The sequence below is a fragment of the Haemorhous mexicanus genome, chromosome 3 (genome assembly GCF_027477595.1).
Source record: "Haemorhous mexicanus isolate bHaeMex1 chromosome 3, bHaeMex1.pri, whole genome shotgun sequence".
NCBI lineage: Eukaryota > Metazoa > Chordata > Aves > Passeriformes > Fringillidae > Haemorhous > Haemorhous mexicanus.
Window position 1 is genome coordinate 5616996 of NC_082343.1, and position 16778 is coordinate 5633773.

At 50.7% G+C, this 16778-nt stretch overlaps 1 protein-coding gene across 4 annotated transcripts in view; it reads left to right on the top strand.

Moving 5' to 3' along the window:
* The first annotated feature begins 370 nt into the window (after nucleotides 1–370).
* The window catches only part of SLC24A3 (solute carrier family 24 member 3), a 111349-nt gene continuing 94941 nt past the window's right edge, over nucleotides 371–16778 (top strand). For 3 of the 4 annotated variants that reach the window (XM_059840644.1, XM_059840643.1, XM_059840646.1), the window contains exon 1: nucleotides 371–500. In XM_059840644.1, coding sequence (XP_059696627.1) covers nucleotides 371–500 — 130 coding nt within the window. Of the gene's footprint in view, nucleotides 501–789; nucleotides 1249–16778 lie in introns of those variants that run through there. The other variant, XM_059840647.1, reaches the window with a different exon arrangement.

The following is a 16778-nucleotide window of genomic DNA, read 5'->3' on the forward strand; positions in this document are numbered from 1 at the left end:
GGGCTTTTCTGTGTCCAACACAGCACGGGCGGTACAGGCCATAGCCCAGGCGATGATGCCGAGAGGTCCCGAGCGGTGGCGGGAGGTGCGATGGGTGCGATGGGTGCGATGGAGCGACGCTCACCGAAGGCGCTGCCCAGCCAGCCCCGTCCCCACCCAGGGACCCGCAGGCAGCGGACAGCGGGTACCGCGCCGCCGTCGTGCCCGCTCCGAGCGCTGCCCGAGGAGGGGCCGAGCCCCGCCGGCCCCGCCGCCGCCGTGCGGCCCCCGCCCCGTCCCGCCCGCGGTGGGCGGGCGGAGGCGGCGCTGCGGCGCCCGGCGGGGCTCGGCGCGGCGCGGGGAGCGGTCGGAGCGCAGCGGAGCGGCCGCGATGGGCGCCCCGGGCACGGCGGCGGAGCGGCGGCGGCGGCGGGGGCGGCTGCTGAGGGGGCAGCGCTGCGCGCTGTGCGCGCTGTGCTCGCTGGCCCTGCTGCTGGCCGGCTGCGCGGCCGGGCGCGGCGGTGAGTGCGGGGCCGCGGCGGGGGGCAGCGGCCGGGCCGGCCGAGCCCGGCTGCGGAGCGGAGGGCGGCGCTGCGGGGGCCGCGCCGGCCGGGGCTCCCTCACGGGGTCCGCGCCGGCCGGGGCTCCCTCACGGGGTCCGCGCGGGGCCCTCCCGAGCCGGGGCGTTGAGCGCCGGAGGCGGCCGCGGGAGCGGCGCGAAACTTGGCGGAGCTCGGCGTGCGGAGCGGGGCCCGCCCGCCCCGGGGGTCCCGGCGGGCACCGGGTGCCCGGAGCCCTGGTGCGGAGCCGCGGGTGTGGGGGTGCCCTGCCCGCCGCGCTTGGGCTGCGCGGGGGGCGGTGGGAAGCGGGTCGCGTTGTTGCTCTGCGGAGCCGCGAATGTAAGCAGAATTTAGGCAAGGCTTATTTGCCTTTAAGAAAAGAAGAGCGTACGCCTCCGTGACTCGAATTTGCTTTTTGAATAAACAGACGTGTCTGAAGGGTTTCACGGTGTCCAGCATGGTGTGAGGAATGCTCTGATGTTCAGAGAAGAGCACAAACACCAGCTACGGCTTGAACGCAGTGTTTCTTGTGGAGTATAACGATGTTGGGATGTGTTTTTAAGATTCGGGACTTTTATGCCCTCAATTTAATCGAATTGTCTTTTTTTTTTTTTTTTTCTCCCCCCATGTCTTCTTAAACTTACGCTTTTTCTTACAAACGTGGTGATTGCTTCGAAGAAGTAAGGCCAGGAAAAACATGAGCATCATTGTAAGTAAACAGGAGTTTATGTATGTACTGAGGTATATTCAGGTCTGCCAGCACAGAAGATGCAGATGCGTGACACCAGTATCCATCCTTCCTTTACCTAAACTTCAAAGGCTGCCGGTGAGAAGGGCTGTGGTGCTGGGGCCACACCTGTGCTCTCTTCCCCCTTCCCCTCAGCGGGAAGTTGAAGAGTGCACTCCTCTCTCTTAAGTGCAGTGCTCCGTCCCATCCTATGTTTTGGGGTCCCTGCCTGTGCAGAAGGAGTTCCATCTGCTGTAAAGGCTGGTGCCACAGGTGCGTTTGTGCTCTGCCTGAGCTGCCAGAGTGTCCCCCAGCTGGTGCAGCAGACTTGTGTCAGGGCTCTGGCTGCTTTGCTTCACTTTGGGAGCCTGTCTCACTTTGTGATCAGAGTTTGCTCAGAGTTAATCCAAGAGGTGAGGAATGGCATTTGCCACGCAGAGCCAGGAGTGACAGGGGGAGGAATCATGTCACAGGGGAAAATTTTCCACAGCATCCACTGCATCTGTTGATGCTGCACAGGCCCAAAGTGAGCAGGCTCTCAGGAAAGCCTTGGGTATAGCCTGATGCTCTCCAGCATTTGTGTTGTGCTCAGGAGGTGGAAAGGTGTATTTCTGTGTAGGTTTTTCAGTATTTTTCCCACATAAAAACAGCATTTAGGATCCACAGTATAAACTTTTGACTAGACTGCGGTGCTTTTGTGTCAACTGGCATCTCTCTCTCTGCTGCCCTGGCAGGAGGCTCTGGGGTGGTTTTCTGTGTGTGCTGTTTGGAGAGCATGTGGCATATGCAGCTCCCAACATCCTTGATGCCAGAGGGACCGATGGCAGTGTGAGGTTGGGCACAGGCTTGCCCGGGCTGCTGCAGTGACTGTTGCTCCATCACCTCTTTGCATGATGCACGCTTGTTTTGGGTGCTGCAAATTTTCTTTGTCAGTCCCCTTCCCCTCAGGCACCGTTTCAGCTGTGGCCTGGATCTGGAGGAGCCAGGCTTTTGGAATCACTGCAGACCTCTGTGTGTGTGTTTGTGCAGAGGGTGTTGGGTGCCAGAGCCTCCTTGTGAGGTGTGTGTGTGCTTGCACGTCTCCACAGGAAACAGGCAAGAGGCAGGTAACCACAGCAGTCTAGTTGCTCCATCTGGAGCAGGCAGCTCTAGGGGACAGGGCATGAGCTCTGGGATTCTGCTCTGGTAGCTCCCCCTGCCTTTCTGCTCTCCATATCTTGTTTGGCTGGGTCTCGAAAATAAGGCTACTTTGTGAAGAGAGTTTGAGATCTCCTGATGCTAAATGATGTGTAATAACAAAGTGTTAAAACATTATAGTGTTCTGTGAGGCTCATTCCAATGATCTCTCTATCCCAAAAGGGTCAAGCTTTTGGAAATAGATATGGTGCTGAGAAGAAATCCAAGTTCACACTGTTTGTCTGGTGTGATCATACAGCTGGGGTGCCCCCCTTTCTCGCTTGCTGGTAGTGTAAGTCTGTGGTTCTGCTCTGGCATTAAGGAGGTCACACTGGTAACTGAGAGGTGTAACTGAGACCAAACACAGCCCTGCAGACCCCAGATCCAGCTGCCAACCTCTGGCTGCCTGACTGCCACCCGTGCAGAAAGGGTCGAACAAAGTGTGAGGCTGGATTTATTTTTTCCCCCCTTTCCTTATCCCCCCATCAGTCTGACTCGAAATCTCTATTGTAAAGAGAGGGAGGAGTGGAGACTTCATTATGAGACTGTCTTCTAAATTGTAATGATTCAGGTTTTTCAAGGGAGGCTTCTGAGTCAGGCCTTTTACCAGTTTGCTGTCATGAACAGCAGAAATAGCAGGGGCATCAGTCAGTGGGATTTTTCTCTTCTTCTTTGTGTCTGTGTCTTTGGCAGGATGGTGAGGAAAAGCTGGGTCTGATTCTGCAGCCCTTACTCATGGGGATGGGCACATCCAAGCACATGGAGTTGCCTGCGTGATTCAAGTGTGGAAGATTCAGGTTTCTTTTAAGTCTTGTTTTAACTTGATGGGAGTGAAGTGTTCAGCATGGTGGAGCAGGGCCTGTCAGATGAGTTTTGACTAGCTCTGAGACTTAACCTAAAAACGAAGCTCAGGCTGTTTTCACAGGACCGGTATTTGCCCGGTCCTTGTGGGCTGTGGTGTGTTGAAAGCATCCATGTCATGAAAACACACTCTTAGAAAGCCTCTGAGCAATCCTGGGTGGTGTGATGTGAGATGGGGAGCAAAGATCCTGGGCATGTCTGCCTTCCACCCCTGTGCTGGTTGGAGGAGCTGGCAAGGCTGGAATGAGCCACGTAGGCTGTTTGCTCCTGACAGCTTTGTCACGGGCCCTGCCTCAAAGGGCTTTTCCTTACAGATCTCCTTCCTGCCAAAATAAGGCAGAAGAACCTTGGTGGGACAGATCCCGGTCCTCTAGCTGAGAGCTGAAGTGAAAACTCCCTGATTGGAGTGTTTTGGTTTGTGTGAACCAAGAAACCCAAACCGAACTTTAGAGGTCACGTAATGAAAGCACAAAAGCAGTTGTTTTCCTCACTTCTTCAGTGGAGCGTAATCCTAGCTTCAGCCTGAGTAATCCTAGCCCAGATGTATTGCTGTAATCGTTGGACCCCTGGATATGGGAATTTACCCTCACAAACTCGGGAGAGGCATCAGGCCAGAGCATGGTATGTGACCTCTTTGGCAGGGAGCGTGTTTGGCCTTGCAGGAAATGACTTGTTCATTTATTTAGTACTTGTTCAAGGTCCTGCACCCACAGCTGACTGAGACTGAGCCCTTGTGTCGAGCAGCTTGGAGAGCAGCAGGAATGGGACTTGCAGTGCTGCTTGCAGGGCTGAGGGGACCTGACCAAAACCGTGCTTGGCTGGCAGCATCAGCTTCAGGTGCCAGCAGAGCAGGGCTTGCACACATGGCTGTGGCTGGAGAACTGCCTTCAGCACTCCCATATCTCAGGGTCTGTGTGCAGCCCACTTCATTGAAGTGCTGTGGGAGTGCCAGGCCTCATGCCAGGCTGGCTGGCTTGCCAGGGCTGAGGTGGTCTCTGGCACAGCACCTGGGACTGCAGGGTCGTGGTGTTCGGGATGGCCATGCGGGATGCTCGGGATGCTCAGGTGCTCTGGCTGCAGCAGGGTGTGAGGGCAGAGGGCTGCTGGCTGCCCCAGCTGCTCAACAGCAGAGAGAACATCAGGCTGGCAGAGGGTGAGTTGCAGAGGGACTCAGCAGCTGATGTTCCTTTGGCTTGTGCTGCACACCTGCCTGTGCTGATGGAGCTGTGTGGGCTCAGTCCTGCCCTGTCCATGACTTTTGGCTGCTCCTGCCCTCATTGGTGCCTCCTGCCTGGGCTCTGGCGTGGTGGTGGCCCTTAGCTGAGCCTTTCCAGCAGGCTAACCCAGCAGAAAACTAGACCAGCATAAATAAAGGAGGTTTGTTGCCAAATCAGCACACTGAGATGACTTGGTGAGGGGCATTAACAGAGAGCCCTTGGGTGGTGGCTGTGGTCAGAACAGCAGAGCTCATGAGGAGGTGGGCATACTTTGTTGGTTCTGTCCCAGCCCTTTCTCAGTACTTCCTTCCTGTTGCTAATCTTCAGTAGTCCATAATTAGAAAAGGCAGGCTGGTCACACTGTCCATTTTTGGTCAGAGATGCTCAAAAGACTCGGCTGAACCTGTCATATATTCATGTGGCAGGTATTTGTGCCTGCATCCTCTTGGGAGGATACAGACATTAAAAAAAGTCTGTGCTGGTATGGTACAGGGTCATTTAGGAGATCAGCATCCAGCCCCACAGTTGGAAAACTCCCCTCACCCTGGACCTGACCTGCTTCTAGGTGTTAGCCTGTCCCAGGGTACTTCACTCTGTTTTGTCTCTGTTCTTTAAATTGATGGCAGCTCTCTGGTAGTTAGGAAGATCATTGGGTTTTTCCTGGTTTCTGTTCCTTTGGAGTGGTTTAAGTTACCCCTTCTTTACTTCCTGTTGACGAGCATAGAAAATTTAGTTTTCATAAATCCTTCCCTAATAGTAAAAGCTGAAGAAAACAGCCAGGTTTCGTGAAACCTGAGCCTGAAAATTTCAGGATTTTGTGGTTTGGAATGAAAACCACTTGAGGTTCACAGGAGAGCAGGGTCTGAGGGGTGCACCTTAGGATTCAGTGCAGCAGCTCGGTGTTGGGAGCTGTACTGTGCTGTGCTCTCTTTCCCAACTCCTTTCACAGCCCACAGCTGAGCTTCAGCAGCGCATTTTTAAAAACAAATTTAGAGAGTTTAAAGCTTTTACTCTTTTCCTAGCCTTGCCTTCCTTGCCCTTCTCTGGAACAGTCTTTAGGCTTGGGGCTTTGGAGGGCGCTGGGGATGTTGAAAAGCTTTGTTCTGCTCTGGGTTTAATCAGCAGGAGCCAAGTCAGACCGATGCCAAAAGCCACTGGTAACCTCATCCTAATTTTCTTCCGCTGCTGTGGCTTTCTGGGCAGGAGTGGTCAGGCATGCCCAGGTGTGGGCAGCGTGTTCCAGGTCCTTCCATGGTAATCATCCCTTCCTGCAGACATGCTCTCAGGACGGTGAGTGAATCCTTGTGGCTGCTCGGCATTACTCACAGCATCAAAGGGAAAGCCTGTGGAAACAAGGTGGTAAATGTGTGTAATTTGCAGCTCGTGAATGGGTTCTTGGCTGACCCTACAGGGATGCAGGTGTTCTGTCTCTCCTCCCTGTGGGATCCTTGCTGGACTGTCAGACTCCTGCAGCCCTGAGCAGCCTGTCCTTGTTACTTACTGCCAAGGGCATCTGGATGGGGAGTTTGCAGTGAGCTGGAGATCCCTTGGAGTTTGATCCCTCTGTCTTATCCCATGGCAAGGTTCACATTCCCTCTGTCTTGTCCTATGGCAATGTTCATGTTCCCTTTCCTTGCATCACCTCCTGCAGAAGGTCAGGTCTCCACAGCAGTCAGCAAAGGAATGTTCGGGTGAGACTGAACCCTGATTTTGTCAGCTTGGGATCCATAGCAGTGGAGCTGCTGGGACAGCGAGGTGGCCATGGGGTGAGCCTGCTGTGCCCAGGAATTTGGGAGGATGTTGAGGTCTCCATCACTCATTTAGGAGAATGCTGAATCAGGGGACCAGCTTTACCTGGTGAGACAGGAAATAGGTGCAGTCCCTCTGTCCGTACTGTTGCATGGCTGGATTTCAGTTTCATGCTCAGATTTAAAAATAAAGTGGGTACAATCTCCAGATGATAAGCTTTTCGTTAGAAGCAGGCTGAGAAGACTCTGGAAATAACAGGATTTCTCAATGTGTTTGATTGTTGGAGGGAAAAGAAGGGAAGGGAGTGGGATAGGATATTGCATCCAGCAGAAAGGGCTGGACACCAGGCCAGATTAAAGACTGAAGCTTGAGGTGAACTGGAGATGTTTAAGCTGGGTTTTTCTTGCTTTCTTTTTGGTTTGTTTGTTTGTTTGTGGGTGTTTTTTTTTTTTTTTTTTTTTAGGTTTGATGTTTTGTTTTTGTGGGGTGGGGTTGGTTTTTTTTTTTGTATTCCTGGGACTAGGAGCATTGTACCAAGAACTCCAGGGAAAGGTCCTGGGCCTTGTTCTTCTGGAGGAAGGGAGGCATTGAAGAGGAGTCCAGATGTGGTGTCCAGGGAGAAAGCTGTGTGAGACAGTACTTGCTGGGACTTTATTTGCCTTTTATGGACTCTTTTGGCTAACATGGAATGTCATCTGCCTATAAGCCTTCCCTGTGGGAAGCAGATGGTCCCCAGGTCCTGTCTGGGACCTGGGAATAGCCTGGAGGGGAGGGGAGCAGGGTGTGTCTCCAGCTGTATCTCGTGCCCCACACTGTCCTGCTCAGCTCTGCAAGGCCAGGGCACGGGTCCTTTGTCAGTGGATGTGAGTGTGTGTTGGCAAGGGGAAATACCTTCTTTTAGTAGGGGAAAAACCCTCTGGGGCACAGAGGAGTATCAGGTGGGGTATGGAGGCATGGGTTTGGTTGTTTTGGGACATTGCTGTGCCAAGCTGCTAGCCAAGCAGCTGTGTGAAGTGCTGGGATGCACAGCCTGGCCTGAGCTTGCTGCTCCTCCGATGGTGTGAGCAGAGCTCAGGGCTGGGTTTGTGTCCACAGGCAGTCAGGATCAGGGCTTGCCTTGCAGTGTGTCAAGTGCTGGGGTCCAGTGGTTACCCCAGCTGGCCCTTCCTCACTCTGGCAGTTCCTCAGCCCCCGATTCCGCTGGGGGAAATGGGGTGAGCAGGCGTGTCTGCAGCCTGCAAGGGAGGGAAACTGAGGCACGAGAGAATCTGTGGGGTTCTCCAGGCTCGGGAGTGACAGGTACCCAGGTGGAGCTCTGGTCCCCAAGTGTTCTGCCCTGTCCCTGTGGATTAGCCCTGGGAAGTGTGCCTGTCCCTGTGGTGGCTGAGGGATTGAAGTGCACAGCAGCAGGCATCACCTATCCAGTGAGAACTGCAAACAGATTTTAATGGTTTGATTGGGGAAGAGCTTGCTGAAGTCCAGGAAAAGAATCTTCTTGATATGCAAGCCAAAAACATGCTAACTGAGCTACAAACAACTGAAGGGTCTGCTATTAAAATCATCCTTATTCAGAGATAGACTCAACTGTTTTTTTTTCCCTAAGATGGCCAGAACATCCTGTAACATAAAGCAGGAGGAGAAACGAGCCTTACATGGACATTCCTTTTTCCTCTGACAAGACCTACCCTCCAATTCTCAGTGCACCTCTACATTTGATTTGTATGTTGTTTGTATTTGATTTGTATGTTGTTCAGAGGATGGGGCAGAAAGAATCTCTTGTAAATGAGTGTTGCCTGTGAGACAGTGCAACACTTCACTTGAGGGGGAACTGGTCCCAGCCATACACAGCTCGCTTGTTCGGCAGGTTCCATCAGCTGCGCTCACAGCAAGGTGCTGCTGGCTCTGTGCTCCAGCTGGGACAGCAGTGGCATGGCAGGAGAGGCAGGCAGCACTTAAAAACACCCTCAAGTTAGTTAACTTTGCTGCTGGCTGTTGACAGAGTAAAACAAATTGAGTTTCGTGTTCTTTGGATTTGTTCTTGCGCTAAATCAGAGGAGGCAGCAAATCAAGCATGTTCAGAAGTGGAGGAGTTGTCCAAGAAAGTAACTGAGTAATGCAAAAGCCTCTTGAATGAAGAAATGATCCAAAGGGAGGTTGCAGGGGTGCCTGTCTCCATAGCAGAAGCATCTTTGTGGCCTCCTCTGGACTTGCTCCCACAGGTCCATCCATCCTTCTGGTGTCGGTGGCCCCAGAGCTGAATTCCAGGTGGGGCCTCACCAGAGCACAGCAATATTTTTAAAGCTTTGATCATAAGGCTATTTAAAAAAAGAATTCCCAAAAACCAAACCAGGCTTTTTGTTTCATTTTATGAAAACCATGTACTGTCCAAGGGAAGCATGAGTTCTTGCCCCCACTTGAGTGCCCCTGGGGGTGGCAGAGCTGCTCGGGAGAGGGAGGCTGAGGACCCGGGGCTCTGGGGCTGGCATCTCCAATTGTTTAAATTGGCTGTGGTGGCACGGTGCCAGCTGACACCAGCTGAGAATCTGGACAGAACAACTTGTCCAAGGTCACCTCACGGGCTAAGAGTAGAGCAGTGAATTAAACCTGGGTCTGCAGTGTCTCACTTTAGGTAAATAAAGAATAAAGAGCTTCTTGGAGGGTCTGCCTGTCTTAAAGCCTTATAAAGAAAGAACAGCCTCAAACACTTGATTCTGGTATGATGTGGAGCACTGTCCTTTTCTTCCAGGACCTCTGCTTAAAAACAAAAGGTTTTTTTCCCCCCCTCTAAAGTATTATTTATTTCCTTAAAACACTTGGTAGCATTCCAGGCTGGCTTCATTCCTCAGAGGAGGGCAGGGGTGCTGCTGCGGACTGGTACCTGCTGCCTTTGTGCCTGTTTTTCCAGCAGGTAGGGAACATTCCCAGGTGGAAGAAGAAAAAGTGTAGGTGCCAGTTTGGGCAGGGATTGCATCCATTTTATCTGCTTTTAGAGCCATTTCAGGGGTCTGCTAAGGAGCCTCTACAATCTTCAGCCAAGCCTTAGACAGATCTCCCTTGAATGGCTTCAGCAGCTTTATGCTCCTGGGCCGACCTGATAAGGACCAGTGCAAAATGTGCTGAAGCCAGAGATAGTTTCTGATAGTTCTCTGTATTGATCTGTGGTGATTCATGAGGAGCTTCCTGGATGTGTCCAGAGAGGCTTTTTCCTCTCCCCTCTTTAAAAGTGTTTTTTCAGTCACCATTGTGTTGGTTTGGGTATGGGAGAGAGGACAGGAGTTATGTTATAATTCAGGGTCTGCAACAGAGGGGCACCAGGCTGAGCAGCTGCCTCTTGCTGGGGGGATCCCAGGACTGATCCCCTCCTGTGGGGACTGGGAAAAAGAACCTGGAGGCACAAAGGAGAGTGGGATGAACAGGACCTCCCTGCCCCCTGAGGCTCAGCAGCACCAATGTGCTCAGTGATCCACCAGTAAGTAAATGGATGTCGTGGGAGGGATCTGTGGCAGGACAAGACTTACTTTTTCCAGCTAGCCCAAGCTGGCAATTTTAACTGCAGTGTGCCTGGCTCCAGTTCTATGATTCCCAGGCTGCTTGGCCATGTCCCTCTCTTCCCTGACTACCAGATTTATTTCTAGATATGTTTGCTTACTCCTAATAAATGTAAGAAAGAGATGTCCTGAGGCTTATATATATATTTGTCTGTAATTAAGGTAGGATTAATTGCTTAAAATTGTGTATAAGGGCCTGTTATGAGATCAGCAGATAGGAGCATGGGATAAAATGCATAATGAATACATTATGTTATAAATAATGGACACAGCCAGTGTGCTGGCATCCCCGAAAGGTAATAGCTCTTTCAATATTTGATGGAGTGGCTACCTGAGGGAAAACACTCTCTGTCACTAAGGTGATTTTCAGCTTGGCTTGGGGACACACAGATGGGTCTGAAGGAGGGCAGGAACCCCTGTGCAGTGGGGGGCATTGTCTGTGGTAACAAAAGGGGTTTGGAGCCAGGCTTTCCACCAGCATGCTCTGTGGGGTGGGTGCTCCCTCCTGCTCTCAGAGCCACCAGATCCTTTTGCTGGCCAGTGGCAGGGAACAGGACCACAGGCACCCTGCAACTTCTGGAGCACCTTGCTCTCCCATGTTAATTCCAGCTGTTAATTCCTGGGAAACAAGCTGTGTTTGTTCCAGGAACTCATTTTCCTTGGGAGGAAGGCACAGCATCAATTACAGGCTGCCCTTCAGCCTTTAGCACTGACAAGAATCATCTCAGGGGTTTTCTGAGCAGATGCAGGAAAAGGGGAATTTCCAGTGCCCTCTCTGCCAGGCCTGAGTTCACACTTCTGTCCCCAGCTGCTTGTTTCACAATTCCCAGCTCCTCCACACTCCTGTCCCACTGTATTTTATCCCTGTCCTTTCACTCTGTCCCTGCAGCTCTGCACTGCCTGGTGAGGGCTGGCTGTCAGTGAATTTTCCCGAGTGTCACCTCATGTCAGGAGTGCTTTTAGGCAACAAATCCAGACTTGGTACCAAACACTGGGGTTAAATACCAGAGCCAGTGTCTTTTCTTGGGCTGAGACTTGTCTCTGTTCCCCAAGTGCCTTTCCAGCTCTGTGGAAACAGTAAATAACAGCAATTAAACAAATACCAGTTACAGATTCATGTGGTGGTGGTGCAGGGAAACACAAGGGCAAAGGAGATGTAAGGCAAAAGGACAGGAGAAATAGTCTTTTTATCCCTCATGCTTGTTTACTTTTATGCAAGATCCAGTTTCTTCATCATCTTTTGTGGAGGAAAACATGAAAAAAATCTCTCTTTTGTGATGTTTCCCTATCATCAGAGATACCAGAGTGAGAACCAGGGCTTATGACAGTCTTTTTTTCCCTTTCCTTTTTCTTCTGGGAGGGGTGGCTTTTTTTTAGTGCCCTTCCACTAAGCCATGTTGCTCCAAGCCCTGTCCAGCCTGGCCTTGGATGCCAACAGAAATTGTTCAGGCAAAGCTACAAGGGTGTCATTTTTTAATTTAACTGGAATAAAGTGATGGTTTCCCCCATTTTTTCTTTTTTTCTTTTCCTTTGGTGTTTTTTTTTTTTTTGGTGGAAGAGCTGCTATGTTTCTTTTCCCAGCACATTTTTATGGTATCTTCAGACTAAATTTAATTCTGCGGAATTCTGTTTAGCTAGAAATGTAAAAGAGAGCAAACCAAAATGAAATATTTTATTCCACTAAAACATTTCATCTGACCCAAAACCGTCTTTCCTCCCACTGTGTAGGCTCAAAATTAGGAGAGAAATTCAAAAATGTGGGGGAAGGAGCAGTGGCTGTTCAGCTCCTGAGCACAAACCCCCCAGTCAAACCCCAGGTATTCACCCCTATCACAGGGGCTTGAAATACAGTTTGTTTTTCCTCTGCTTTTAAAAGTGAAAAACTGGGGTTTTTTTCACTGCTTTTAAAAAGATAAATGCCTTCTCCAGAGAGTTAGCTCTTTCTGTAACACGTTACCCAATCCTTCCCAGAAACAAGGGTCTGTCTGGTAACAGTGAGGCTCTCAAGTGCTGCTTTTCCAGCCTTGTAAGGTCATGATTGCCAGGTTCAAGCAGCCACAGGATCTTGGAATGGTATAAAAAGTAGCTCTGTTAGTGATGGAAAGTCAGCTGGAGATTAATTCATTGCTGCTCTTTTTTTTTCCTCGCTGCCTACCATGAAGAAGGGAAATCGTGATGGATGGTTTTGATAGGGATGACCCAGATGTGCAGCCACCTGTAGCACAGCCTTGCTGCTGTCACTGCTGCCTTCTGTGAGCAGGGTTTGCTAGTGGAATGTGGGAAAGGGAGAGAGCAGGGGGTCTGGATGTGCTTTAGGATTCCCTGGCATCCCTCACAGGGCAGGGATGAGGGCGAGACGCACGGGAAGGAGTTTGGTCAGGGAGAGGAGCTGCCTCAGGGAAGTGTTGAAAAGGGGAATTTGCTCTTCATCTCCCTTTTCTGCCTCTGAAAATTTCCTTTCTCTTTATTTGGGGCAGGGGGGAAAGCGCTGGTGCCTGCAGCAGGGTAATGTGAAGGATGCTGCTTCACCTACTCCTGCAGTTTCCTCTGTGACAGCCATAGGAGCAGGAGGAGGCAAAAGCAGTTTTCTGGCTTTCTGGTGTTGGGAGACTGTCCCAAGCTTGGGACAGAAGGCAGAAGGAGAGGGCAGCAGCTCTGTCAGGGGAGATGTGCTGTGTTGTGTTTGTGAGGTCCCCAGGGCGAGGTGAGAGATGAGGAATCTGACTCTGTGTTCTCAGAAGGCTGATTTATTATTCTATATTATATTCTATTAAAGAATGCTATACTAAAACTATACTAAAGAAAGAGAAGGCTACAGACAGAAGGCTTAACAAGAATGAATAATAAAAACTCATAACTGACTCCTCAGAGTCTCACACAGCTGATGGTGATTGGCCATTAAGTAAAAACAATTCACATGAAACCAATCAAACATGCACCTGTTGGTAAACACTCTCCAGACCACATTCCAAAGCAGCAAAACATAGGAGAGAAAAAGTGAGGTAATATTGTTTGTCCTTTTTCTCTGAAGCTTCTCAGCTTCCCAGGAGAAGAAAATCCTGGCGAGGGATTTTTCAGGAAATGTGACAGTGACAGTGCTGTGCCAGTGAGCTCTGGAAATCACGCCGGGCAGTCCAGGGCTGTGAAGCACAGAGATGGTGCCAGCAGTGCCCAGGCTTTGCACTGTGCCAGGTGAAATGCTAATGAGATGAGAGTGGCAGCAGGGAGTGAGATATCCCTGAGAAACCAGAGCAGGGAATCACAGTACCTGGTGCTGTTGTACAGACCAGTGGGAAGCTGCTGCCTTGAGAATTATCTGAATTTGGGCAGGGTCACAGAGGTATGTCCATAGTAAAACTGGGGAGTTTGTAGAAGCATGAAAACATTGTCAGGAGAAATCAAACCCTGTTTACTTTAGAGAGGAGCTGAGGCAGTGATAGGGAGAAGTAAAAAGTGCTATTTTTTACCAGGTGCAGAACTGTTCCTTTTGCACTTAGGTGTAGATCTAGAAGAACAGAATGGCAATTTCATGGTCAAGCTGATACAAATACTAAAGGAAGCATAAGTTTCTGCACAAACCAGTAATGAACAATAATGGAAGCTTGGAATAATCACATATCCACTAACAGTTTTTGGCTCAACACAGTAGGGAGCACGAGACAGAATTTTATCTTCACTTAACTAAGCTTAATCCAGCACTCTTTGGGATGCAGGAACCAAGGAGTTCTTGGGGAGTCTGTTCATCTCTTGAAGGGATACTTTTCCATCCCCTGGGCTTTGCTCTGTGAGGTGGTGCAGGCACTTCACCTGGAGCTTGATGAGCCATGGGTGCATTTCTGCTGAGCTCTGCCTGTCCTTGAAGTTGCTTTGCTCTCAGGGTGGGGCAGAGGCAGGCCCCAGCAGCATGTGTGTGGAAATTTCACTTCCAGAGGTTGGGCAGCTTTTCAGAGTTAAAATAAACCAAAAGTCACATTTTGCTGTTGCCATGAGAACTGTGGAGCTGTTGTTGGACCTTCGGAGTGTGCTCTGCCCTCCCGACTCCAGCTGGGCTTTGTTGAGAGCAGTGCTGGGCTGGGAGGGGCAGGAGCTTTGTGGGACCCTCAGGGGGCTCTCTGCTCCTTAGGAGGGAGCTGGGGAGCCTCCCTGGAGGTCTGTGGGAGCTGGAGGTTTTGTGGGGGCTGTGGGTTTTTTTTCTACTGGTGGTCACATAGAAAATATGTGAGAGGGTGTGTGGTGAGGGGCTGTTGGTGCAGGGACCCTGCCCTGCTTGGGTGCTGCCTGCAGCTTGGCTCTGGCTCTGTGCCTCACCTGTGTGGTACAGGTATTATCAGTAGTGTGCTCTCCCTGCCCTTCTGCACCTTTCCATGTAGGTCAGGAGCCACGGAAATACAGATTTGAAATCCATGGAAATACAGATTTGAAATCAGGTGTAAGGAGCAGGCTGCTTCTCAAAGCCAGGTGTAGGATTTTTGGGGCATTGTTGCTTGGGATTTTTTCCCCTGAGGATGCTATATTTATGGTCCTTGCTGCTGATGATTTTGGAAGAAAAGCATCTCCCAAATCAGCCTAGGCAGAAGGCTAATCCATTTATGATGTGTTTATGCAATCACAAGCTCAGATCCTGTGCTGGCTGTCTGCAGTAGGTCTGATGGTGCAGGGGCTGACTGGACATGTCCCTGAGGGTCTGGGGACACAGGGACACAGCTGTGGGAGGGCAGCTGTGGAGCAGGGCTGCAGCTCCTTCAGCTCTGTGTGTGCTGATCTTCCACCAGGGTTCATCTGTTCTGTCCTGAGGCCATCACACCACTGCTCTCCACCTCTGTGCTGGCTTATGTGGAAGCTCGTGCTTGTTCCAGCTTTTTTTTTTCCTCCGTAATATTTCCCTGTTGTATTAACTGCAGGAACGTTTCAGGGAGACAGAGATAATTCAGCTGGTTGTGAAACCAACCCTCCAAAACCCAAAGCTGCCACCATGAAAACAATAGATAAAAGGGACAGACGAGAGAGGAGGAAGGGCAAGCATATTTCGGAAAAGCTGTGCTGTTTTTGGCTCTGGCCAGCAGTTTGCATAGAAAGTAGTTTATTGTCAGTGGGAGCTGTGGATACCTGCCAGCTCTCCTGTGCAGCAGTGCTTTGTGCCAGAGAAAGGCCCTGCCTGTCAGGTCTTCCCTGCTCCAGCCCCCTGCCCATCAGCTCTTCCATGCTCCAGCTGGCTGCTCACAAGCACCTTCCATCTTTGTTGCCTTTCTTCACCTCAGCATTGTTGAGCTGAACCCTCCACTGCAGGGGATGAGTTTTTTCTCCTCTTCCAGCTCTGGGGTTGGGTGCTCTTGTCTCCTTTGGCTGCTTGGAGCTCCCTGTCCATGGGACCCCCATCTCCACACCAGCCTGCTTTGTACCGTGTAGGAGCTGGGTGTCTGCTGTTCCATCTCGTTGGGGTTCCTGTGCCTTGCTTGCTGCTGAAAATAAGTGTGTCTGTGAGATCAGAGTGCAGCTGGGGAACGTGGGGATGTTGTTCAGCATTGTAAGGTGGTGTTCTTCATGCTGGGAAGTGCAGCCAGGATGAGTTTGGCTGTGTTTCTGCAGCACTGAAAGTTGTAAACGCCAGCCAGAGCCATCTGGAATAGCGCAAGGAGCTCCTGAGTTCCCACGTGGAGATCTGGGTCACACACAGAGCTTTTCCAGGAGTTCTGAGCTGTCTGATCAGTTCTTTTTTCCACTCCACCTCACTTCCATGCTCATAAGTGGAACAGGTGAGCAGTGTTGCTGGAGAGGCTGTGCCCAGCAGCCTGGCAGGGACAGGAGCTCCCAGCAAGCACACACTCGTGTATTCCTGTCTTATGGAAAGAGGCTGCTCGAAATGCACCGTCTGCATTGTCTTAGTTCTGTTATGAAATGCAGAGCAGGCACAAAGACAGGGAAAAATGACTCATGTGCTTATTGTCCATGGGAATATCTCTGGGTGTGAGTAGAGCTCTCCAGAACCTGGGTTCTGAGTGTGTAATGTAAAACTGGTGCTGGGTACTTGGAGTTGTGGAAAATACCTTGTTGCGACGTTCAGTGCTTTGGAAAGTAATTATCTCACTTTGAAATATGCTATGGTACAGAACTTTGGAAAAACTCTTCATTGTACCAGAGCTTTTGAGGGTGTCACAGTGTTGCTTTAGTATAAAGCCAGCAGCTAGAACATTAATAAGAAAAGCATTCCCTCTCGTTGCCCAAAATGGCACTGTAGCTGAGGCAGGAGGTAGCAGTCTTTACCTCTGCTGAGAAAATGAAGAAAACTCTTTGTTGTGGCTCCCATTAAAAATCATCCAATCCTGAATAGCTACAGTTGAGAATGAAAACTGTTAGCTTTCTTTTCTATAAATTTTCCTGCTTTTCCTTGGGATGAAGAGTTTGGCCATAGTGGTGGTGGCCTGGCAGCCCTGCTGTGGAATTCTGTGGCTGAGGTGATGCCCTTGGTGCTTGTGCCTTGTGCCAGCACCTAAAGCAGGGCAGGCCTTGAGCAGCTTCCACCACACCACAAGGAGACTGGTGCCAGCACACGGGGAAACCACAGGGAACCTCTTGTGTGTCACTGAGTGTCCTTGTTAGCAAGGTTAAAATCTCCACGTGTCCCTGTTTTCACAGGGAAATCCTTGGAAGGCCAAAGCTTTGAAAAAGCTTCATCTCTAACAACTGTTTTCTACTGCTCTGTTGAGTGAAATGTGTTTTAGAATGGAGATGCCCTAGGCAGGATTTTGGGGGTGGTGGGCTGCAGATTCTGCTGTGGGACAGCTGGCCCTGCTCAAAACTGGAGGTGCTGGAGGAGAGCTTTTCCTGGTGTCAGTCACGGCATAGAGCTGGGCTGTGGACCAGGTCCACCACTATTTACTCTGATTTTTGTCAATGCTGGATGTAGCCTTTATAAACACTCCTATTGCCAAATTAAGCTTTTCCCCTTCCAAAGTCACCTTAA